Source organism: Argentina anserina, chromosome 5 (assembly GCF_933775445.1).
Source record: "Argentina anserina chromosome 5, drPotAnse1.1, whole genome shotgun sequence".
NCBI lineage: Eukaryota > Viridiplantae > Streptophyta > Magnoliopsida > Rosales > Rosaceae > Argentina > Argentina anserina.
Window position 1 is genome coordinate 13,377,339 of NC_065876.1, and position 23,949 is coordinate 13,401,287.

The following is a 23,949-nucleotide window of genomic DNA, read 5'->3' on the forward strand; positions in this document are numbered from 1 at the left end:
GCCAACTAACGGCACAATTTGGGTCAAGATTCCCTAATTTCAAGTGACCTTCCTGGAAAATGCCTGCATCCGTTTCAATAAATTTGCCAAGAAGCAGAGACATTGAAGTTTGCTGAGCACGAAGTAACGTCTTTAGTACAGTTTTCACAATTTCCAAATGAGCAATCAAGAAAACGCGTTGCTCACAACGTTCTAATATAACCTTAAACGCTTTGGAAATTGTTTTTTAAGCGTTTGGAACCCAGTCTAGTTGGGAGGCTCAGCCCCACGCTCGGTTCCAAATATTATTAAAAAAGAAACAAAACAAAGTCTTACAAGAAAAGAAAAAAACAAAAATAAATAAATAAAAAGAGAATAAAAACCAAATAAGTTCTTTTACTCTTGTACAAAACCAAAAGCAAAAGGAAAAAAGAACAACAACTCTACTGTTGAGAGTAGAGATCCAAGCCATAGGTAGCCCAAGTGCGACTTCAAACATGCGCAAAACACGATTAAGGAGCCATGTGATACGAGAAACCCATGGCATCCATAAATAATAACGGAAGAAGCACAGAAGGAGAAGTAGCATACCAAACTAAAGAAGTGGAAGTCAACCCCAAGCTTGTGATTTTATCTGCCACTATATTACCCTCACGAATAATATGAGAGGAAAAAAATTGCATGGCCCGAATTCGTTGGAGACAATTAACCCACAGAGCACGCAATGGCCATGGAGGAGTGAAAGAAGTGGAGGAAAGACATGCCAAAACGCTAGTTGAGTCACTTTCAAGCCAAATATGATGCCAACCAAACCTGTAAGCTAATTCAACCCCAATAATAACAGCCATCAACTCAGAGAAGAAAGCATTGTGATAACCAAGGCTAACGCAAAAACCGCCGATGAATTGCCCTAAACTATTTCGGAAAACACCACCACATGCGGCCGGACCTAGATTACCTTTAGCAAGGCCATTAGTGTTAATCTATAACCAAGGAATAAGAGGACGATGCCAAACAACAAGACGAGGAACTCGCCTAATTTTTGGCACGGGAGTTACACCAAGCTCCATTAAAAGCTTAGTGTCCAAAACCCCATAAGAGTGTCCTGGCATATGAGGAGCAATAAACTGAATCCAAGCTCGAACTGACATGAAAAATTTCATGAGAGAAGGCACTTTATCTTGGAAACGAAGCTTGGAAATTGTTGAACCATATATAAATAGCTAGAGGCGTTATAATTCTTATGTTATTTTTTTTATAGAGGCGTAATAAGTTTTTGAACCATAGATAAACTTCATTCAATCTAAGGTAACGTTAAAAACTCGAAATGATATGGCACAATAACTTTTTTTACTCACAGTTAGTAAAATTACTCAAGCGACGAACACTTCAATTATCTACTAGACCAAATTAAGTCGTACACAAGCTTAACCATCCAAGTATAGTTTAGAGTTTGGACAATTCTTTGCATGTTAGGAATGCCACAATCATATTGCCGGGCGCTCTATCACCCTTATTTGAGCTTTTGAATGTGCACAAGTATGATTCTCAATGTATAACGTATAACGCTTACGAAAGAGGCACACAGCAAGTGAACATATCACCACCAAACGTACACTAATGAAACTTAGTTAATAATAGCTGTGGCTTTGCTTGATCATTACTGTGTTGCTTATATAACATCGACTTGCCGTTTCCCATCAAGAAACTGTTAAGATTGCGGCTCAAAACTGATTCCTCCTCTATTTTGGATTCGTTACTTCTGAATGATCTGGGACATCCGATTGATGGTTTTAAGTGTGGTCGACGAGATGTGTGGTCGAGGTGATCATTCCAAGAGATCGTATTTCTTAGTTCAGGGAGCAGAGATGTCAATGGTGAGTATAGCACTTGGGAGAGGCTATGCGTTTAGAGGAATTCTGTGAGTATGATTGGTTGTGGATCAATTGAGAGTTCAAGTATTTAGAGTTACAAGTTTTGAGAGATTGGGTGATTTAGAGAGTTCTATACTGTGAGAATTTAAGTTGTGAGAAGAGAGATTATCTAAGAGTGTGGAAGAACCGAATTGTTCTTTAGTTGTAATCTTTTTCTTATTTAGTGAATCCACCATCACCATCACTGGAGGGCGTAGGTCAACTGTTTTGACTGAACCTTGTTAATTCTTGTGTTCGCTTATATTGTTATTTATTATTGTCTTCAATTAGTTTCGGTCATAGGTTAGGGAGTTCGTTAAACCCAATTTCCTAACAGAAACTTAAAACCCAAAACCTGAAGCCGTTCAATGACTTTTACTTGTATGTGCCAGTGACTGAAAAGATTGCAAGACACGAGAGCTGCATTATGCCATTATTCATCAATGCATGTACAATTGTGCATCCTTCTTAATTAACTGCCTCACTTCAAGCACAGTGTTTAACGCATAAAACTATACTATCAATGCAACCTAGACCCAGATATAAAATCCTTGTAACATGGTCTTCAAATTCGTATAAAGGTTATTGGAGAAACATTGATTAAAAGCAGTTAAATTTTGTTGTTTTTAAACCTTGATTACTCTCATTTCTCATAGAAGTAGAAGTGTAGAACAGTAGAACTGCCCTTCAGAGAGGACACGTCAGGTGCAGGTGTTCTCTAAATATATGTATTTCGCATCCCACATCAAGAACAGTAACTACAGTAGCTTGTTCATATATGCTAAGGAAGCAATAGAGCTCGTCCCTTCGGGGACATCCGATAAAATTGGAACGATACAGAGAAGATTAGCATGGCCCCTGCGCAAGGATGACACGCATAAATCGAGAAATGGTCCAAATTTTTTCCCGCTCTTTTCCCTTCTTTCTATGATTTCACCTGCTTTTCAGAGCTTTTTGCATTCTGGGTTTCTGTTTTCCTTCCATTATCTTTGCTTTTTGTGACTTAGAATGATCAGTGGCTCTGGTCATTCAGCAATTTATGATGCATATCACAAGCTGAGGTTTGATGCTCACAACCTGTTCGATGAAATGCGTGTGAGATCCTCTTCCCTTTCTAATGCTTACTTGAACTCACTCTTCCATTACATTATGTGTAATTCTTGGGTTTGAGATTAGAATTCTAGTATATGACTTATCGAGCTACTTGAACATGGCTGTTTCTTCTTGCATTGTGCTCTCATTTGTTTTTGTTGGCTATAAAGGTTGGCTCAACTTTGTTACATCAATAATCTTCATATTCATATCATATAACATGTAAGTCGTCCCAGTAAACATGTGGGATTGAGGAAGTATTCACCATTGTTGATTTCGGATGCCAAATACGGTGTTAGCTTTGAACCATTAATTTTGTGTAAATCTACTGCGAGTCAGTGACTAATGGTAATGGTGTGGCGAAAAATAAGACAAGTAAGTCGATGAGAGTTGTAGTGTATTCTTTGAGATATGTTTACATGGGTTTGAACACATAAATTCACTCCCTTTCAGTTCAAAACTAGAACTGTGATTGTTGCACCAATTGTTGTTGAAGATGCATATTGTAAGTTTGTCTGCTTAAATGACTCTTATAGGTTTGAGGTAGTACATTCAACTTCCTTGACTGGTTAATTAGAAAGTCACTACCTTACTTGTTCGTATATATAGTTCATTCTTTGTAAGCAATCTCTGATGAAGCTAAGTCAATACTTCGAATAATGGGGATATCTTCTCCCATTTGTTAATTCAGTTGCTGGAACTCAACTAAACAGCATTTCACTGATTGCATATGTTTTCTTGTATTCACTTTATATTGTAGACTGTGGTACAAATAATTACCTTGCTAGCTAGTTTTATATATTTTAGTCTCTGAGTTTGTCGTGCGTCTCTGCATATCCTTAAACTAATGGATTCATAAGCCATTAGAAATATGATTTTCATTTGATGCTGTTAAATAAGCCTCGGATTAGTATTCTTTCCTTGTCAAATTTTGCTAGGATTTGGTAATTCGTAGTTGTAGTCTTCTAGACTGGTATGAGAAATACAACAAAAATTTCAATACAGCAAAATTAATGACAACTAATTAAAAAGTTGATCAGGATATAATAATATAAATTTTGAAATAAATTGTCAATTCCAATGATTTTTCTTCAGGACAAGAAAATGTTACATTCAGAATTTGGAGGCAAGAACTAGCTATAGATTTTTGTCTTGGATAGTCCATGCAATCTCACATTCTTCACCTGCTTCATGAGATATTGATTCTTCCTTATTCTTATCAGCTCAGAATCAACTTATAATATCCAGATGTCGTTCCCCCTCGGTGCAAGAGGCGGAGTCATTCAGCAGATGATGAGTTAGCTTCTTCTTGAGCTTGACTCAGCTGTGAATTTCCAAATGATGATGTTTTGGATCCAACTCCACTTCATTAGTGTTCTCGACTCACACACGAAGGCGGGAAGTAACTTCAAGGAAGGTGTCTTGACTGCAAGGAATAATGATACCACCCATGGGATGATGGTATCCAAATTCTTCTTCAGCTTGACTCAGCAGATCCTGAAATAAAGGCTTGTTCAAGTATGATATTGGAACCACAAACCGTTTCTTCTGGCTCTTTCCAACATAGACCACAAAGTGGCCTTTAGGGATATCTGGTGTCTTTGTGTTAGCAATTCGAGGCAATCGGAAACCCATGGTTTCTATACACTGAAGTGATCAAATAAGGGAGAAAAGAATTCGAAGGACTTGGGAGACAGGGCTTAGATGAAGAAGAGTTGAGTTGTTCATGAAGCTGATCATGTGTGTGTATATATAGGTGAAATGGTATGTGGAAAATCATCTGTTACATGAAATGAATGGTGAAGAAGAAAAGAGATGGGCTCCAATTAGGAACACTAGCTTGTGAGTCACATGAGCAACTTCAGCCCCAGTGTATGCTTGGTTAGAAACACATTCCCTACCTCCTATGGTGTTGTAGCAGAGACAAGAACAAGACTAGCTACCACAAGTTTTATCATATATCTAACAAGCGATATATGTTAGGTAAGCTTGGCTATGATGAGAGGCTGCAATAATTATCTGGTGGTCGGTAAAGGACTGTCATGGTGACATGTTGTACCAGCAACAAAATTTACTTGAGGGAGTCGACTACGCAATAACCTCCCTTCCTTTGAATTTGCATGTTAAAAATCTGCACTGTATTCATCTACGTATGTACATCCTCCTTAACTGCCTCGCTTCAAGCACAATTTTAATTGATAGGAAGTATACTCTTACTCTATATACATCTCAGATTCTCAGACCATGAGGTCAAAACTTGTAACATGATCTTCATGTTCGTACAAAGAGTAGAAATATATTAACTTGTATGGGTGCCTGAAGGAGTGACAGTTTGTTAGATTATAACCCCTAATAACCTTACTCCCATAGTCCCATCCCATAGAAGAGCACGTGAGTCGCACGTTCTGTTTTGAAGCTGTGTTCTAGAAATCCCACATCGAGAAACAGCAACTACAGTAGCCAGTTCATATATGCTAAGGAAGTAATTGAGCTCGTCCCTTCGGGGTCATCCGATAAAATTGGAACCTAGGCTGCATGGAATCGGGTGCGGGTACGTGGAAGCGAAGCGTTTGGAAACGCGGAAGCGTTTTTTTTTTCCAAAAATTAAGGAAGCGGGTGCGTTTTGGAAGCGTCAGAATCATATATATATATATATTATATATTATTTTTATATTTTATTTTTTAATTATTTTATCTAGTATTAAAATAACTGGATAACTATTAATGACTTATTTTCTAACCCATGATTATCTTTAATTATAGCATTATTAAAGCTTCATTTCAAAATTCAAACAAAAGAATGTATAACATAGTGTGAATGTGTTGGACACGTGCAAGTCAAAGAGACATCACTTAGATGAAATTTATAATAAAAAAAGGTTCGTCTTCCCTCTGTCTCTCTTTCTCATATGGATTTTTTTTCATATCTCTCCACAACTCTATGTCTTCTCTCTATATCTCTCTCATCTAGATTTTTCTGATATCTCTCCCCCTTATTTCTGACACATATTAGATTGATTGATGATGATCATCTTTAACTGCTTAACGGAATAAATAAGAAGATGAGACGACAAGAAGAGTCTCAAGACATTGATTGATAAAATAGAGGTAGAGAAGGAATCACACTTCCAATTTGGAAGTCAACGCTTCCGCCGCGCTTCCAATTTGGAAGCTAACGCTTCCATCGAGCTTCCAATTTAGAAGCCAACGCTTCTGTCGCGCTTCCAATTTGGAAGCCAACGCTTCCGCCGCGCTTCCAAACCCACCTTTTTCGGAATCGCGCTTCCGTCGCGCTTCCCCGCGCTTCCGAGCGCTTCCGCTTCCGAAGCGGGAATCGGTCGTCCAACCAAGCTTCCGTGCTATGTAGATTGGAACGATACAGAGAAGATTAGCATGGCCCCTGCGCAAGGATGACACGCATAAATCGAGAAATGGTCCAAATTTTTTTTGCCCTTTTTCCCCTCCCTCCCTCTTTTTCATTCCACCAACTTGAGAGCTTTTTGCGTTCTGGGTATGCGTTCCGCTTCAATTCTGGTCTCTTTTTGTGACTAAGAAGTAAGAATCATCTGTGGCTCTGTCATTCTGTTATTCATGATGCATATCGCAAACTGAAGTTGCTGCTCGCGACCTATTTGATGAAATGCGTGTGAGAACCTCTTCCCCTCTCTCAAGCTCAAGTGAGCTGAATCTTCCCTTGCATTTTATCTACTTTCTGGGTTTAAAAATGGAATTTGGATTAACTTGCTGTATTGTATGTTCTTGCTTTTTGTCTTTATATGGTTTTGCTGGTTAAAAGGATAGCTCAACTTGTTGCATTAAGAATCTTCATTTTCAACTCTCCCATATTCATATTACAAAACCCGTAAGTCATTTTCGTTACACTACAAACTTGTGTGAATGATGAAGTATTGCCATTGTTAGTTTTGGATGCCAAATACACTATTAGCATTCGGCCATTATTTTTGTGTATATTTGCTGCAACTTAGTGATTAATGGTAATGGTGTGGCAAAAAATAAGGCAAGTAAGTTGATGTAAATTATAGTAAATTTTTGAGCTGAGTTTACATGGGTCTGAACACATAATTTCACTTTCTTTCAGTTCAAAACTTGAACTGTGATTGCTGCACCAATTGTTGTTGAAGATGTATGAAGTATTGTCGTGAAGATGCATACAATGTCATCATTTGTCTGCTTCATAACTTGTGTATCTTTAAATACAGCTCCACTGCAGCTTCAAACTCACATAATAGTGAGTCCAGTCAGTTGATGACCAATCATGGCCTTGTCTCTTCTTCATCTTGACGCAACAGCATGATCTGAAATTCCAATGCATTTTTGTATCTGAAGTTGGATCCCTTTTGCTTTACATCATTCAGTCACACACTTAAGCTCGAAGTGAGTTCAAGGAAGGTGTCTTCGCTGCAGGGGATTGTGATACCGCCCATGGGATGATCGTATCCAAATTCTTCTTCAGCTTGACTCAGAAAATCCATGAATGAAGGTTGGTTCAAGTATGATATTGGGATAAAAAATCGCTTCTTTTGGCTCTCTCCAACATAGACTGCAAAATAGCCTTTCGGGATATCTAAGGTCTTTGAAGCTGTCTCGTTTCCATTAGATAGTGACTGAATAAGACTCCTCTTAGGGCTTGAAATTCTAGGCAGCCGGAAACCCATGGTTTCTATATTCTCAAGTGGTTAAACAATTAAAAGACTTGAAGGATCTGGAAAAGAGAGAAAGTTTTGATGTTTAATGAATGAGAGGATTGAGTTGGAAGATTGTTAGCTACATGAAATGAGTGGTTAAGATTGGCACCAATGAGGGACACTATTTTGTTTCAAATCAAGAAAACACATGCGTTTGTCTCACTGTCACATTGCTCAAACCCCAGCAGATGCTATGCTGCCGTCCTTTTTTTTTTTTTTTCTGAACATCTTTCCCTACTTCCTTGAGATGACAGACAAGATAGGGTCACAGGGATCAGAAGTAAGACATCCATCTTCCAAAGCCTATTAGATAAGGACTCGTGATCGATAATCATGATTCAGACTTGCATTTCTTTCCACCACTGGACTGCTGGCTATTTATGTTTCTTACAGACAAGAATTGGTGGATGGCCAAGCCAGCCTAGCATGTTGTGTCTGCTTCATGTATCATATCTATAATAACCTTTTCTCAACAAAATGAGTAAGTACTTCACTTTGGTTAGCAACACAGGTATTGGTTTTAAATATCTCAATAATGTAGTCATGTTTTTTTTTTTGAGAATAATGTAGTCATGATTGAATTGGGCCAATTACAAACTTGTATAGACCTTTGAAGTTAATAATCCAAACTTAATCTACTTGTTCTAATCATATAAGAAGATTGCAAAATCTAAAACATGGTTCACATTTTTCAATTACGTATGCCCCATCTCGCTATCTTTCCATATAGATATTTCCAATGCATCAAAACCTCAGTTATATGCCTCAAAGGAACTTATTTGCAATTGAACCTCTTTACTCGAATTAAGAAAAGCTGTTTCTCTCCCAGGATTTCTCAGCAGTGTATTCAAGTCTAAACTTTCAGAGTTAACTTCCAATTTCCGATGTTTGTTAGAGCATGCACGCTGTACCTTTTCCCTGCTAGTACTTAATTCTCAGGGAAATATTATTACTCTAAACATGCACTCCAGTTTTCTAAATTCTGTCCTTTTCTTACTGCAAGAAATCTTTATACTGCATTTCTTCACTCTTTGTTATCTTCCTTTTCCCCCTCTGCCAACTTGATCGAGGTATCTGTTCAGTTTATATTGACCTGCAATTTTTTACCCATGAGAAACAAGATGCCTATGTCCATTGTTTGTTTCTCTTTCTCTTTATTCATGAAATAGGTATCCAATTGTTTTCTTCAATCTTTATAGATGTTATGACTCTTCCTGTGAAACCATTTTACTGGCACAGGTGCGAAATATATGCAACATTTTTGGTCCTGTCTTTTTGTGTTGCAGCTGAGTCCAATTATTACCGTTTAGTCCTTTATTTATTTTTGTTGATTTCTTTATTATTGTAGTGTCACTGTTCTTTAATGCCTCATTCACTGCGTCTACTACTTTCATGTTGCATAATTATCTACTTATGATTATATTTGGTTTTGATAAACTTTAAAAATCAAGGACGCTGCACTGCCCACTTTGGTTAGGTACAGTGGTCTGTTGCTTATTGTGAAAGTTGCTCTTCAACATTTATATACTTATTGTTGTTATTGTTGTTTCTCCCCTTAGCAAGAAAAGAAACCATTTAAAAGAAATTTCTTTTGCTTGCTTTTGCAGTTCTTTATAAAAACAGATAGCCCTGGTATTAACTGAGATATGGACTTGACATAAGTTGTCAGTGGCTCCAATTTGAACTCCCTGGTTTTTCACTAATGGATATGGTGGTTAATTTGTAGGCTACATGTCAGATTCAGTGATTAATAACTCTATGCATTGATAACTGTATGCTATGCATTGTGGAACAAATTATCATGTGCACTCATGTGAATGACAAGAAGATTGAGCTTTCAAAATGCATGTCTGGAACAATTTTTGAGAAATAACTCGATAGAATTTATCAGTATCACTTCTATTTTCCAGTAGTATAGACTGTGTGTCTATGTCGTAAGTGACTATGCATTAAACCATCTCTATCAGGCCAAGGACTGGCATAAATTGATAAATGGCCTTTTGTTTTTTAATCTCCTCTTTCTGCATCTCAGTCCACTGAATCCCAAGGGCATGACAAATTGAGGTTCTTGCTCGCTCGCTGTTTGATAAAATGCCTCTCAGGAACTGCTACTTTTGTGTTTGTCTTTTATTTTGGAATTCTTGTTATGGCTATGCAACTTCGGTCAGATGAGTAAGCTGAGTGGTTGTATTCGATCATTCGAGAAAAAATGATTAGAAATTAATTGTGAGCACAGAGTTCTAGCTGTTTCATGAATCGACCCTGCATTTCTTGTGCTTATTTGAATTTATTGAGTATTCTTTATTTTTAGTTTGATTCTTGGTTTAGATTGAAACTCAGAAAACCCGTCTTTGTCTGAATGTGTCTGAAAACTCTTTTATGGAGTCTTCAATTTGGGCCAATAGAAGAGCTCATATATAAGCTTATACTTTATGATTATCCATAATGAACAAATTTTTTGTCTTCAATGCTGCAGAGGTCATCAAGCTAACAGCTTAAACTCTCCTTCTGCAGATATATTTTACCATAAACAGATTGATTTTTAATGACTGGACGTCAAAATGGTGTGGTATGTCACGTTAAGAGCTATAGAATGTTACTTTATTTTTTGTAAACCTATGAATCTGATAGTATACACTGGCAGTGCTCAAATACAAAATAAGATAACACAGTTGTAAAGAATTGGACTGTATTGTATAATATTCCCACGATTGATGCTGGGAGAAGTAAGTTTACATTGGATTGAGGCAAAACTTCATCGTGTTTGAGTTCAAATGGAATTGAGATATTCAGACAAATTGTTTTTGTGAAATAACATGTAGTTGCTGTTTGTCTGCTTCATGATTGTGTCTTTCAGCTCCGTAGAAGCTTCGGCTTCTGTTCAGCCAAGAGGAAAGTCGATTCAGTTGACGAAAAATCATAGCCTCTTCTTCATGTTGATTCAGCAGCTGGTTCTGAGGCTGTGATGCCTTTTGAATATGAAGTTGGATCCCATTTTCATTTCATCCTTCAGTCACACACTTAAGCTGGAAATGAGATCAAGGAAAGTGTCCTCACTGCAAGGAATTGTGATACCACCCATAGGATGATCGTATCCATATTCTTCTTCAGCTAGACTCAGCAGATCCATAAATGAAGGTTGGTTCAAGTATGATATTGGAATCACAAATCGCTTCTTCTGGCTCTCTCCAACATAGACTGCAAAGTAGCCTTTTGGGATATCTAAGGTCTTTGAAACTGTCTGGCTTCCATTAGAAAGAGATCGAGTAAGAATTCTCCTGGTGTTTGAAATTCTTGGGAGCCGGAAACCCATGGTTTCTATATGCTAATGAGAAAGAACAATGAAAATATTGGAAGGAAGAGGGAAACGAGTGTAATCTTTGATGTTTACCAAGGAGAAAACTTGAGTTCTCTGATGATTAATTTGGGTGTGTATATATAGACGCCGAAAGGAACTGTGGAAGATCATTTACTACACAAAGTGAGTGGTTAAGTTTCCACCGATTATGGCCACCAACTTGTTTCAAATCAAGAAATCACATGGCTTCGTCTTGTCTGTCACATAACTCATCCTCCAGCAGATACATATGCTACTGTCGTTTGGTACTTGCTTGGGTTGACACACAATAAACGGACCACCCAAAGTGAGATATCTCTTAGCTTCAGACATACAGTTCTAGTCACAACTTTTGTGTAGGGTTGCTTTGAAGATAAGAACTGGTGGATGACCAAGCCAACCTAGCAAGTGGTTTTGCTTGTTCATTTATGAAATCTATGATATGCATTTCCAACAAGCTGTGGAATTAAATAATCTTTTCAAATTAAGGAACAGAAGTCAGTTGAGGGTCAATCAGCTCAGGTATTGATTTAAGCATGAGTTTCAAGCATAAAAAAAATTTTGGTCAACAGGTACATATACATTTATGTCGTTTGCTTGTTGAACTGAAAATTTTCTGAATTTTGATTACTTGGGCCGTAAGGATGGTTTCAGATAATCCTTTTTTCTACTCTGACTTGATCCTAGTCATATGTGTTAATTGTGTTTCTTGGGAATAATGTCTCTATATAAATTAGTGCAGTAACTATTTCCTTGTCAATTTCTAGTTAAGTTGTTAAGTAGTCCAACCGGTGCATCATTTCTGCAGGTAGCCTCGTATCTGGAACTTTACCAATTCTCGTATGTATAACATTGTAATGTATCAATGAAAATACTTGTTGCAACATCAGTAACTGTGGTACCATTACCTTATTAGCACTTTGTACTCGGAGATTATCATGCTGCTGATCAATGCTTGAAATTGTCACCACAGAGGAAAATCTGTACTTCATCAATGGAAAGCACTCCACACTCATTTCTTTATGTATTTCCAAGTCTGGTTTTCTCTCTTGCTTTATTCACAAAAAAAACTATTTCATTTATTACTTTACTTTTCTTTTGTTAAATTCTCATCTGCTACAGTATGCTAATTTACCGTATTGACAATTCCAGGCTCTATCTGTAGATATTATAGTGGTAATGCTCATATGTGTCTGATAGAAGACCATCCTATATTAGGAATGCATGACATTACGGAAAATGAGATAGGGCATTATATCATGTATTATTTCCTTTTCAACGTATGCTGTGAGTGGGGATTTATATCGCTACAAGAAGAAAGATGCCATGATAAAAATTAGGAAGTAAAGTTTCTCATTCCCATATATTCTAGTTATTCTACAGAACAAGACATAGTATCAGAAAGACAGAACTTGACTGTCATTCAGTTGAGGATTTGGAGTATGATGAGTTTAGACTATTTGCTTAAGGAGCATATGCAAAATTCATATTTACTGGCCTGCTTCGTAGATGTGATTTGGTTCTTCTTTAATATCTGGAATATCTCACACCTCAGAAGCAGCTTCAGCTCATTAAAACTCTCAGCTCGGAAGCAGCTCCAAGAATGGCTGTATTGTCCTCCACACGAGTGATTTGCTTCAGTGGACGACCAAGTTATCAACGAAAGACTCTTGTTCCATCTTGACTCAGCAGTCAGCAGCAGTTTTGAAATGAGGATGTTTTGGATCCATCATCCCATTTATTAGTGTTTACTCACACACTTAAACGAGAGGTGAGATCGATGAAGGTGTCCTCTGTGCAAGGAATTGTGATACCACCCATTGGGTGATGGTATCCAAATTCTTCTTCAGCTTGACTAAGCAAATCCTGAAACAGAGGTTGGTTCAAATATGATATTGGAACCACAAATCGTTTCTTCTGGCTCTTCACAACATAGACGGCAAAGTAGCCTTTTGGGATACCTGGTGTCTTTGTGCCAGCAATTCGAGGCAATCGGAAACCCGTGTTGTTTATATACTGAAGTGATCAAAGAAGGAAGAAAAGATTTCCGAAGACTTGGGGAATAAATAAGAGGATTAAATTTGATGCTTGCAAGGAGAGGAGTTGTGTTTGTGTGTGTATATAAAGATGAATAAATGGTATGTGGAAAATCATCTGCTACATGAATTTGACTGGTGGTAGGAACATTAGCCTGTGAGAAACCACATGGGTTTGTCCTCCTACCCAAATCACATATAAATGGTACCAGCCTGTATATATATACTTGGATATGAACATTGCTCCCTACCACCTTTTGAAATATAGCAGACAAAAGGAGACCTACCATAGATTACAATCCATCTATCAAAGTGATGTGATAGATAAGCATGTAAGTTGGTGATGAAGAATGTACATGAAATGAGTTGGTTGAATAAGGGTAGAGAAATCATGATATCTCACATGGGTTTGTCTTGCCATTCTCATAAGCTAGCGTCCTCCGATCAATTTATGATATATACTAATGAAGAATCTCTGTCCAGTATTGCAGAAACATGCCAGAACTGAAATTTCTATATTTTCAAGTTTCTACAACCTGAGTTTGGTCCTGGTTTGGATTGGTCAAGCGCGTATACGCCGTTAGTGACGGCGTTAACTTGAGGTCCCTATTTAATTGCAACCCGCGCAATTTCAAAACCCTCACAACAACCGAGATGCGGCTTAAGGTTGGGAGGTTTTCGGTTGCACAGAAGCTGTTCGACGAAATGCGTGTGAGAGATGTTGTGTCGTGGAACACTGGGGTTTCTGGATACTGCGTAAGTGGGGAGGTTGCCAGGTTGGTGAGGCTAGGAGGGTGTTTGGCGGCATGGTTGGCAAGACTGTTCTCTTGGCCAAGTCGGGTGAGCTGGAGGAAGCGCGGGCGGCTTTTCCACGCGATGCCGCAGAGGATGTGGTATAGTGGAACGCTATGATTGCAGGGTATGCGCAGAATGAGAGGTGTGCTGAGGCGGTGGGGATGTTTAGGGAAATGCAGGAATGTGGGTTGGCCATGAATGGGCATGCTGATGAAGCTTCCGAGTGTTTTGTTGGTATGATTGAGCATGGTTTGGTGCCAAATGAAATCACGTTTATGGGCTTATTGACAGCATGTACTCATGCTGGTTTGGTGCACAAGGGGCTCGAGTATTATGATATGATGGAGAGAATATATGAAATATCTCCCAAGATTGAGCATTACGGGTGTGTGGTTGATCTTCTCAGCTGTGCTGGTCGTCTTGCAAGTTGCCAAAGCACAGAATATGATCAATTCCATGCCTATGAAGCCTAATGTATAGTCTGGGGTGCATTGCTCAGTGGTTGTTGGATTTATAAAGGTACTGATAGACCGCAGTCATTATGGAAGCTTCAAAGATGGTTCATGTTACTGGTAGGTGGTGGCTAAGTAGATTGTTCTTAGGAAGTTATGATAGAAAAGAAAAATCTTTTAGGGGAATAATGCTTCTCCAATTTGTTGCTATAGAAAGTTGTCATTCCATACCACTTCAGATTTAATTTATTATCCCCAAGCTTCCGGCCATCTCCTTATAATCTAGCAATGATTTGAGTCTTTCATGACACTAATAAATCTTTAAAATCAAAATCAAAACTACCAGCTTAAGAAATTCATAATATCCCTTCTGCAGTCTGGACATTGTCATCATTGGGAATTTCTAAAGGTACATCACAACTGAGCTGCTGCATGTCTATTTCTGCCATTAAATTTTCTACAAAGAACTTCAACCCTCAGTTGCACCAATTTTCTGCTTCCTTGTTGCATTTATCTTCTTGACTCAATTTTAAATAAGTGTATAACTCTTTGGTGAGTGTGCTAACAACTTAACATCTCTTTCTACATATATATTTTAGCGAGAAAGGATACTAACAGATTAATTTTGGATGACTGGATAACAGATTAATACTATCGTCTATTAGCCTATTACTTTGTTTGTTGTAGAAGTATGCTTCCATTTAATATAAAGCAAGACAATTAACAAAGTTGATGAGGATTACACTGTATTCATATATTCCAATTTCATGATTCTGGAAGGAATTTTACGTCAGATTTAAGACAAAATTTCACTGTCTTTGCATCCAAAAATGGAGGTGTGGTATTTGATGAGTTGTTTTTGTGATTCCACATGGAGCATGCCATCTGTCTGCTATATAAATTTCGAATCCTCTAGCTCCAGAGCATCTTCATAGTTTGAGAATCTTCCCTTTAGCAAAGAGGTGGATTAATTTGATTGACGACCAATCATAGTCCCAACACTTCTTCATATGGACTCAGCTACATGTTCTGAAATCCTGGTGCCTGGGGAATATGAAGTTGGATCCCATTTTCATTTCATCATTCAGTCACACACTTAAGTTGGAAGTGAGATCAAGGAATCTGTCCTCACTGCAAGGAATTGTGATACCGCCCATGGGATGATCGTATCCATATTCTTCTTCAGCTTGACTCAACAAATCCATAAATGAAGGTTGGTTCAAGTATGATAGTGGAATGACAAATCGCTTCTTCTGGCTCTCTCCAACATACACCGCAAAATACCCTTTTGGGATATCTAAGGTCTTTGAAGCTGTCTGGTTTCCATTAGAAACAGACCAAATAAGACTTCTCTTGGTGCTTGAAATTCCAGGGAGACGGAAACCCATAGTTTCTATATGCTTATCCAAAAAAGAAAGAAAAATGAAAAATCTTGATATGATGAGGAACCAAGTGTAATATTTGATGTTTGTCAAGCAGAATACTTGAGTTCTTGATGATTGATTTTAGTTTGTATTTATAGATGCGGAAAGGAGGTGTGGAAGATCTTCTGCTACACAAAATGAGTGGTTAAGTTGGCATCAATGATGGACACCAACTTGTTTAAAATTAAGAAATTACATGGGTTTGTCTTGTCCTTCACAAGTTCACATAAATCATTCCCCAGCAAACTGCCCTAGCAAATTCATATGCTTCTGTCGGTTGATACTTCCTTGAGTTGTCAGACAAGAGAGGAACCACCCAAAGTGAGAAATCTTCTGGGATTCAGACTTGTTCTTTACTAAGCTGGTGTGTATGTGTCTTTCCAGACAAGAATTGATGGATTACCAAGCCTAGATAGCATGTGGGTTTTCTGCTTAACACAATCAGATTTATGATCTCACTTCCATCAACTTGATGAATTATTTCATTTTCTATTTTTGATCAACAAAAATAAGTTGATGGTGAATCTTGACAAGAGAGTAGCTCAGGCATTGATCAACTATGAGCTTCAAGCGTTTTTTTTTTCTTTTACATAGCCATTACGAAATTTTGTTGACTACAAATACATACACAGATTTTCCCACATACGCGCGCACTTCCATATTTGTGTTATGCGTACAGGTACATATGTTTATGCTGTTTGCTTGTTTTCTCCTAGAAATTCTCTAAAATTACTTGTGTGTCAATTAGGAATGGTGTTCTGATTATTGTTTTCTACTCCCTACTTTAATTCCCAGACTTTTGATCTGAAAATGCCGCCACAGGACTTCTGTATTTATGTCTGTTCTGGACTTCTGGTTTTCTCTTAATCTTGACCCGCAAAAGCTACTGTATCCGTTACAAAAAAATACAAATATTTTCTCATCTGCTATTATATTATCCTTTACCATATTGACTATTTCAGGTTTTATGTGCAGATCTCTTAATTGTAATACTTTTGATATTTTTTCTTGGACTACAAATTATAATGCTTGGTATGTGTAATTGTAATATCCCGGAAATTTACAAATTATTATTTTCTAATTATTGTTCGAAGATATTTAAATTAGTGGTGATCTGATTATATAGTACGAGGGAGAAACGAAAGTGTTCGATCGATTTATACACAGAAACGTTATCGTGACGGGTCAAGAGTTCACTTTTTATCCATTAAGAATCTCAGAAAATTTCATTCATGAAAGTCGTAGAGTTTGTCAATACAAATTCGTGAACACGCGGCATGCCTAAATCAGAGTTCGTATGAAGAAGTTATGAATCAAAATGTATTTGGACTTTTTAAAAAAAAAAGTATAAATAGAGGAATTAAAAAGAAAAAGGGGAAGAAAAATCAGAAATTCGGACCGGTACTGCTCATCCCGAAAAACCCAGATTTTTTCCTCCTGATGCGGCTTAAGGTCAACCCACGAATACTTGGTTAACATAAAGTCAACCTTTTGACTTTCCTGGTCAAACTAGGAATACTGAATCAAGTCAATTTACGATACTCGGAAATTAATATTGACTCTTTGATAAATGGATTCAGAGTTGACGCAACGAAATCGTACAAAGCTGGAGCAATAACAGCAGCGTTATTTCGGAACTGGAATAGCAACGAGGATTCTGCACTTTAATTAATGTAGGGTGAGCTAACCCCCTTTGTGTATTTCGTGCCTTAAATTTATTGTCTATGCCTCAGTGATTGTTTATTTGTTGGAATTGAATATATGATTTAGAAATGCTAAAACCCGAGGATAGGCGGATAGATCGTGAGTAAGTAAACCTGAGAGTGTATGGGGTCCGGTAATCCAGTAACCCCTCGGTGTCGAAAACTGTAAACCTTTGGAGGAGCAATGTTCTGTTTTAAGATTTGGATCCAACCTATACAGTATTATTGAGGGCATTCTAGGAAATTGACACTCTCACTCCTTTGTTGTTTCAACAAAGGCAGTCGACCTCGACTTAAGAGGTGACTCATTCGCCTCCTAGTCACTAGGATCGGTCACCACTGACTTGATATTATTGATGGTCATCATACATGTTTGCATTGATTTCCTTGAAAGATAACTTAACCCTTTTGTGATAAAAGGTTTTATCAAGCTAGCTCACATCTAAACTATTTTAAGTTTTCATAAAACTTAGCCTACCTTACTTTCAAACCACATAGGTGGGCTGGCCCATACTGTGTGAGCGAGGACGAAGCTCACCCATACTATAGTTTCTATGCAGGTTAGGAGCTAGCAAGGGTTTTAGGAAATGTGAAGTTTAGGAGTACACATCATTTGAGATGTTTGAAGTCATCTTTAGTTTATTAGCTCTTTTATATATTGTACTACTTGTTATATGAATTTTCCGAGGTGTAACTCTTGTTTGTCTCCTTTGTTGTATATTTTGGGTTGCCATAATTGTACTTGTTTTGAGCCGGTGACTCTTTGATCACTTTCCGTTGTTTCAAAATATTGTAAAACTCGCATAATTATTTTCAAAGTGTAATTGTGATTTGTCTCTCCATTTTGAAATCAAGTTACGCTTGTGAACTTCAATTGTTATGTTGTTTGCGAAATATTTCTACATGTTTCCAAACTAGCGAGTGTTCGAGCGGACTTGTTCGTTTGTTCGCTTTTTAATCTAAATTTTTAAATTCTAATACCGTCATTTACTCTTCCGAGATGTGACACCTTCAACATTTAATACGGAGATTTAAATCCGCGAACCCTTGAGGGTAGTCTGTTGATGATGTATGTAGTTGTTTGGATAGCATTAGACCAAAATCTCTTTGGAACATTGGCTTGACTCATTATAGCTCGAGTTTTTTTCTAACATATCCGTATTTTTCACCATTTTGTTGAGGTGTGTAAACATAGTTTGTTTGATGAAGAATGCCATGCTTACTAAGATAATTTTACATGAGATTTGAATTACACTATGTGCCATTTTATGATCTCAACAAGCATATATTTGAGGAAAAATGATTTTTAACCAAATTGTGAAAAATTTCAAAGCTTTTCTTGACCTCATTTTTATGTTTTAGAAGATAAACAAATGTGGTTCTAGAAAAATCATCAATAAAAGAGACATAATATCTATAATCATAAAAAGATTTCATTTTTGCAGGTCCCCATACATCAGAATGAACAAGCTCAAATTTCATAGAAGCTCTAGATAAAGAGTTTGAAAAAGTTAGTCTAGTAGACTTAGATTTGTGACAAGTTTCACATTCCGAAACATGTCTACATAGATTTGGGAATAGATGAGACAAAACATGAGTTGAAGAATGAACTAAATGTATGTGTCATAACTGTTGTCGAATAGATGATTTCAATTCAGCAAGAAGACTCTTTGCAAAAAGTTGGGGAAGTAGAAATATAGTATAATCTACTCAAGTAAAACCCCTCACCAATCTTCCTCATTGTCACTCGATCCTGAAATATGACATTGGATTGAGAGAATAAAACCAAAAAATTCAACAGATGAGTCAATCTCCCAACATATAAGAGTTTGAAAGGAAAATATGACACATACATGACACTTGACTGTTTATGATCAGAAAATAAGTTCATGTTTCCCTTTTCCTAAGATAGGCACTCTATTCCCATTAGCAACTGACACAAAATATGGTTTTTCTGAGAAGTGAATATTATTTAAGTATGATGCGTCATATGTCATATGATCAGAAGCACTTGAATCAACAATCTAAAAATCATGATTTTTACTAAGGTTAAGAGCAGTAGAAATGGCATAAATGATGCCCGGAATTTCATCTCTAGAAGCTAATTTTCCATCTGCTAAATAACCAAAAAATTTTCCTAGCATTGTTGTAGCATCCTTAGGATGAGCATTGCCTTGCTTCTATTGAAGAAAAGCTGCAAACTCATTTATGAGAGTAATAGGATTTGCAGTGAAGTTCAACATAGCTTCTGAGCCATCTCCTTCAGCCACATTAGCTCTAGCAGTTGGAATCACCTTCATCGACCCTTGGATTCATTATTGAACTTTGGCTCTAACTCAGGATGCAAAATTCAACAGGTTTTCTCCTCATGACATATACAAGATCTACCAATGGAAATGCAATAAGTACATTTGAGATCAGACCTTCTTCCCTTGTAAGGTCTAGCATTTGAGCTTGAGCTAGAAAAAGCTCTTGCTTCATTGCCTTGATCAACCATTGAAACATCAGCTCTCATCACCTTCCTTCTTGTTTCTTCTCTCTGTATAGTATTACACACAGCTTGGAAAAGAGGGAAACTCAAATGACATACACAAATGACTCTTCACATCATCATATTCAGGACTTAAATTAGCAAGCAACAAGAAACTATGATCCTCTTCAGCCCTTTTTAGCAACGTCTTTCTATCAGTAGTAAATGGACGATGCTGATCTAGCTCATTCCACAAAATTTTCAAACTACCAAGATATTGAACAAAACCAAAATTACTTTGCTACACCTCAGTCATCTCTTTCTTGAGCTCAAAGATACGTGCAACATTGTTTAAGTCACCATATAGGTATTTGACCTTTTTCCACAGCTGTAGGGAGGATTTAACATAACCAAATATTTCACGCATCTTTAGTTCCATGGAATTTAATATCCATGTCATGAGTAGTTGATCTTGAGCAAACCATGCAGCATATTTCTTTGCAAAGGTAGATGGAATGGAGACTTTGTCATCAATGGCACTTAGCAGTCTTTTCCCTTCAAGGGCACGCTTGACCTCTCTGGACTAAGAGAGATAGCTATGCTCATTAAGAAGAGTAGGAATAAGTCGAAGGTTGGTGTTAAAGTCATTTACTTCAGCTACAAATGATGCAGAACCTGAAGCATCTCCAATATTGCCACCACCAGTCATATTATGAAAGACTGGCACAACAAGAAATTAATCTAAAGATGAAAGAAGGAATGGAATGCAGAAGCAGGTCCTAAATATATGAAGCCTGCTCTAATACCATATTGAAATTATGAATGAAACAAAGAGACAAACTTGGAGAGTTTCCAATGTTTGTATTTATGAGTTATACAAAACAGGATTCAAAGCTTATGTAATTTAGCAAGAGAAAAGGAGAAGCCAACAATCTAACTACTTTAACCTACTGAAACAGTAAATTGCTACATTAATTACATATCCATAAATTAAGGAACAAATGAAAGATTGAAAAACAAGGAGCCAGGATTCGGAGAGAACAAATCTGCAGCTCTGCAACCATGATCCAACATTAAATGCAGTTGAAGACTACTCCATACCACATGAACAACCAACTCCCTTTAACTGAAAATGACACTAAAGGAACAAAACGACCACCAACCTGCTAGTCTTGGCGAACATCCTCGGCGAACGCACGCCAAGCTACTGCAAACGCACACCAAGCTACGACGAACACACCCTGCACTTCAACAACATTATTATTACGTACCAAACTATCTCTCAGACATATCCACAATTTAATTTGGTCGTATGCGTAGAGCTACCTTCAGGTTTGTTGAACAAGTTCTGGTCATTCATGGCACTGCTAATTCGAACACACCATAGTTACACCAACTTTTGATCACTTGAAGGTCCTAGAGGGGGGGGGTGTGAATAGGCCTTGAATTTTTTTTTGTTCAAATTCGCTATGAGGGATAGCAAGAGTTGGTGCTATCTTATATGACAGAAATACGAAAATAAAAAGTGCAAAAATAAACAAATAACACCAAAATGATTTTTTACTCGCAGAAACCCTGTATCAGGGAGAAAAACGGCATGCCCTTACTCCTGAGGGATAAACCTTTCCATTATGTGAAACAACACTTCATACAAGATTAATAGCAACTTGGATAGGTGACCGCAATACTATCATGTCTAGACTCTATCTAGTCTACAACATATTATATCTCTCCTGAAACTAAGTGTATGTTTACATATGAAAAAGTCACTAAAAATTCAGCTCCGAACACAACCAACACTTAGCTGGTTCACAATAAGTATTTCAACACATCTCACAAGATTACAACTCCTGAGGGATATCTAACCACGTTACTATCCTGTCTCGACTCACCTAGTCTAAGAACTCAGCTCTTTTGTCTCAAAGTGTTTACTCATACATATATATTAGAAATTTCAATCTTGAATTCAGCTACAACTCAGCTGATTCAGTTGTGAACACTTCCGGGGTTGCTTGCACTACCTACACCACACAAAGTATGCAAGTGCAAATGATATGGATTTATGCAAAGAAGGTTTTGTGTCTAGCTCTAAGATTTATAATCACAAAAAAAAGACTTAGAGCAACAATTGACAGAGCAAATGAACTAAGTCACAACAAAAGAGAAATGCAATACTACATTTTTAACAACATAGACAATCAAGTTGGAAAGAGAACATGAATCTCTATTTATAGACAAAGATGAGGCTCCATGGGAGCCCTGAGAAGTAGTTGATTAAATCAGCTCTACCTGCTCCAACTAAGAACTCAAATTAGGTAACAAAAACAAACCAAGAGTCAAACCGAGACTTTCTTCTTTGCAGAGGACAAGCTCAACCACTCGATTGAAGTCAATGGTAACTCACAAAGACTAATGATGAAAATAAAGACCAATGGACCTAAAAATATGCAAGATCAAATCTCACACCCGAAAGAAGGATTTGATAAGGAGGGAAATATTAAAGTAACCAAGAGAAAAGAAAATCTTATCCAAGACGAGATTCTATAAAATAAGGAAATGTCAAAGTAACCAAGAGGAACTTAAGACACATAAGAAATATACAACACCAATATTTCTTTAGCTAGACAACTAACTTGGAAAAAGAGCTAAGCTCTCTATATATAGGCAAGATGAGGCTTCACGGAAGCCCATGAAAACAACTAATAAAATCAATTCGGCCTAACCAAGCTAGTTAACCAGACTAGAGAAATAACCACTAGATGCCAACTAAGTTGTTAGAAGGAAGAGACAACAAACCTAAGTACATGGTTGAAAACCAAATGCACTTAAGAGAGAATGAAACATAATCATTAGAACACAATAAATGTGAAGAGTGAAGAAGTCAATGAAAATAGGTTTCTTCCTATTATCCAAAGAATGATTCATCCAACATACAATTGGATGATAGAGTGACACCTCTAAAGAACCAATGGGTAAGAAAACTACAAAATTCCCTAAAATAAGCATGGACTTGACCATCACAGATTTGAAGGAAAAAGGAATGATGATGAATGATTATATGTTGAGGAAGGGAACTCAGATCCTCATATTGAGGCATGATTGCGATAACACAATAAAAAGAACACTTCTAGTTGTGTTTGAGTCTACCAACTTCAACCAGATATTAACCTAGTTCTAGTGGGACATCAACAGAAACCCTCCTAACCTAAAAGAGATGATAATGCATGAAAATAGACCATGAGATCATATTGGGCCTTCATGGTTTGTTTTCAGCCTATTCTCAGCCAATCAACATCTTCAAACATCAATTTTGAGCCTTGAGGACTGAGTTGTTGTTTTTTCCACAAAGAACAATGCCAACATATTCTCATACTTACATCACTTATCTCTTGATCAATTAGTATGTCACTACAAATTATTGTATTATGGAGACAAGAGGAACCACCTCGTCTCCAAAAGGACAGTTCTTAAAGGCGTTGCCCTTCGGCAAGCACTGCAAGTATTCACTGCCACACTCTTTGTATATATAGGCACGAGACCAATTTACTCTATAAACATATCATCTACGCCCAACATCACATGCTTGTAGTTCTGCATGCATGCATATGCAGCATTATGTATGGTTGGAGGCTACTTGTTACTTTGTTAATAATGAACTAGAGAGAAATTATTATATATACCCGCCACATATCTCACGTGGCGTACCCCTTAATGTTATTGGTCTATTTTTTACTGTGATTGTTTATGATTGGTTCTTATATGTAAATAAACTTTTGTCATTTTCACCGCGTCTATGTTAATTATACCATAAAGTAATATAATTGGCTGAATATATCATATGACAGTGCCACGTGGTGTGGCGAGTACACATAATAATTACTCTGAACTAGAAGACCACTTATGCAGCTCGGAAAGTAACTTGGCTAGACCATTATTAAATAGGTCTTTAGAGGGAAAATGTATATAATAGCAAAACAAACTAAAAAAAATAAGCATTCTTTAACATGCGAAAGATTATTACAATTTACAAATATCCTAGATG

At 37.2% G+C, this 23,949-nt stretch overlaps 5 protein-coding genes, 1 non-coding gene and 1 pseudogene across 6 annotated transcripts; 3 read left to right on the forward strand and 4 right to left on the reverse strand.

The window, feature by feature from the left end:
- The first annotated feature begins 2,693 nt into the window (after positions 1-2,693).
- Positions 2,694-2,796, forward strand: LOC126796564 (U6 spliceosomal RNA). The gene has a single exon (XR_007672404.1). It is a non-coding gene; the product is annotated as a U6 spliceosomal RNA (small nuclear RNA).
- Positions 2,797-6,333: 3,537 nt separating this feature from the next.
- On the forward strand, positions 6,334-6,430 carry LOC126796530 (uncharacterized; annotated as a pseudogene).
- Positions 6,431-7,210: 780 nt separating this feature from the next.
- On the reverse strand, positions 7,211-7,664 carry LOC126796199 (auxin-induced protein 15A-like). The gene has a single exon (XM_050522965.1). It carries the CDS (start codon positions 7,658-7,660, stop codon positions 7,361-7,363), a length of 300 nt encoding a protein of 99 aa, XP_050378922.1. The 5' UTR covers positions 7,661-7,664; the 3' UTR covers positions 7,211-7,360.
- Positions 7,665-10,667: 3,003 nt separating this feature from the next.
- Positions 10,668-11,021, reverse strand: LOC126796198 (auxin-induced protein 15A-like). Its single transcript, XM_050522964.1, has one exon. It carries the CDS (start codon positions 11,001-11,003, stop codon positions 10,704-10,706), a length of 300 nt encoding a protein of 99 aa, XP_050378921.1. The 5' UTR covers positions 11,004-11,021; the 3' UTR covers positions 10,668-10,703.
- A 1,730-nt stretch (positions 11,022-12,751) lies between these two features.
- On the reverse strand, positions 12,752-13,353 carry LOC126795548 (auxin-induced protein 15A-like). Its single transcript, XM_050522364.1, has 2 exons — positions 13,291-13,353; positions 12,752-13,043 (listed from the first exon to the last, which is right to left on the reverse strand). The coding sequence occupies exons 1-2, from the start codon at positions 13,351-13,353 to the stop codon at positions 12,780-12,782; spliced, it is 327 nt and encodes a 108-aa protein (XP_050378321.1). The 3' UTR covers positions 12,752-12,779.
- A 364-nt stretch (positions 13,354-13,717) lies between these two features.
- Positions 13,718-14,331, forward strand: LOC126795549 (pentatricopeptide repeat-containing protein At1g77170, mitochondrial-like). The gene is made up of 2 exons (XM_050522366.1): positions 13,718-13,903; positions 13,993-14,331. The coding sequence occupies exons 1-2, from the start codon at positions 13,718-13,720 to the stop codon at positions 14,329-14,331; spliced, it is 525 nt and encodes a 174-aa protein (XP_050378323.1).
- A 1,067-nt stretch (positions 14,332-15,398) lies between these two features.
- On the reverse strand, positions 15,399-15,698 carry LOC126795550 (auxin-induced protein 15A-like). The gene has a single exon (XM_050522367.1). It carries the CDS (start codon positions 15,696-15,698, stop codon positions 15,399-15,401), a length of 300 nt encoding a protein of 99 aa, XP_050378324.1.
- Positions 15,699-23,949: the final 8,251 nt, after the last annotated feature.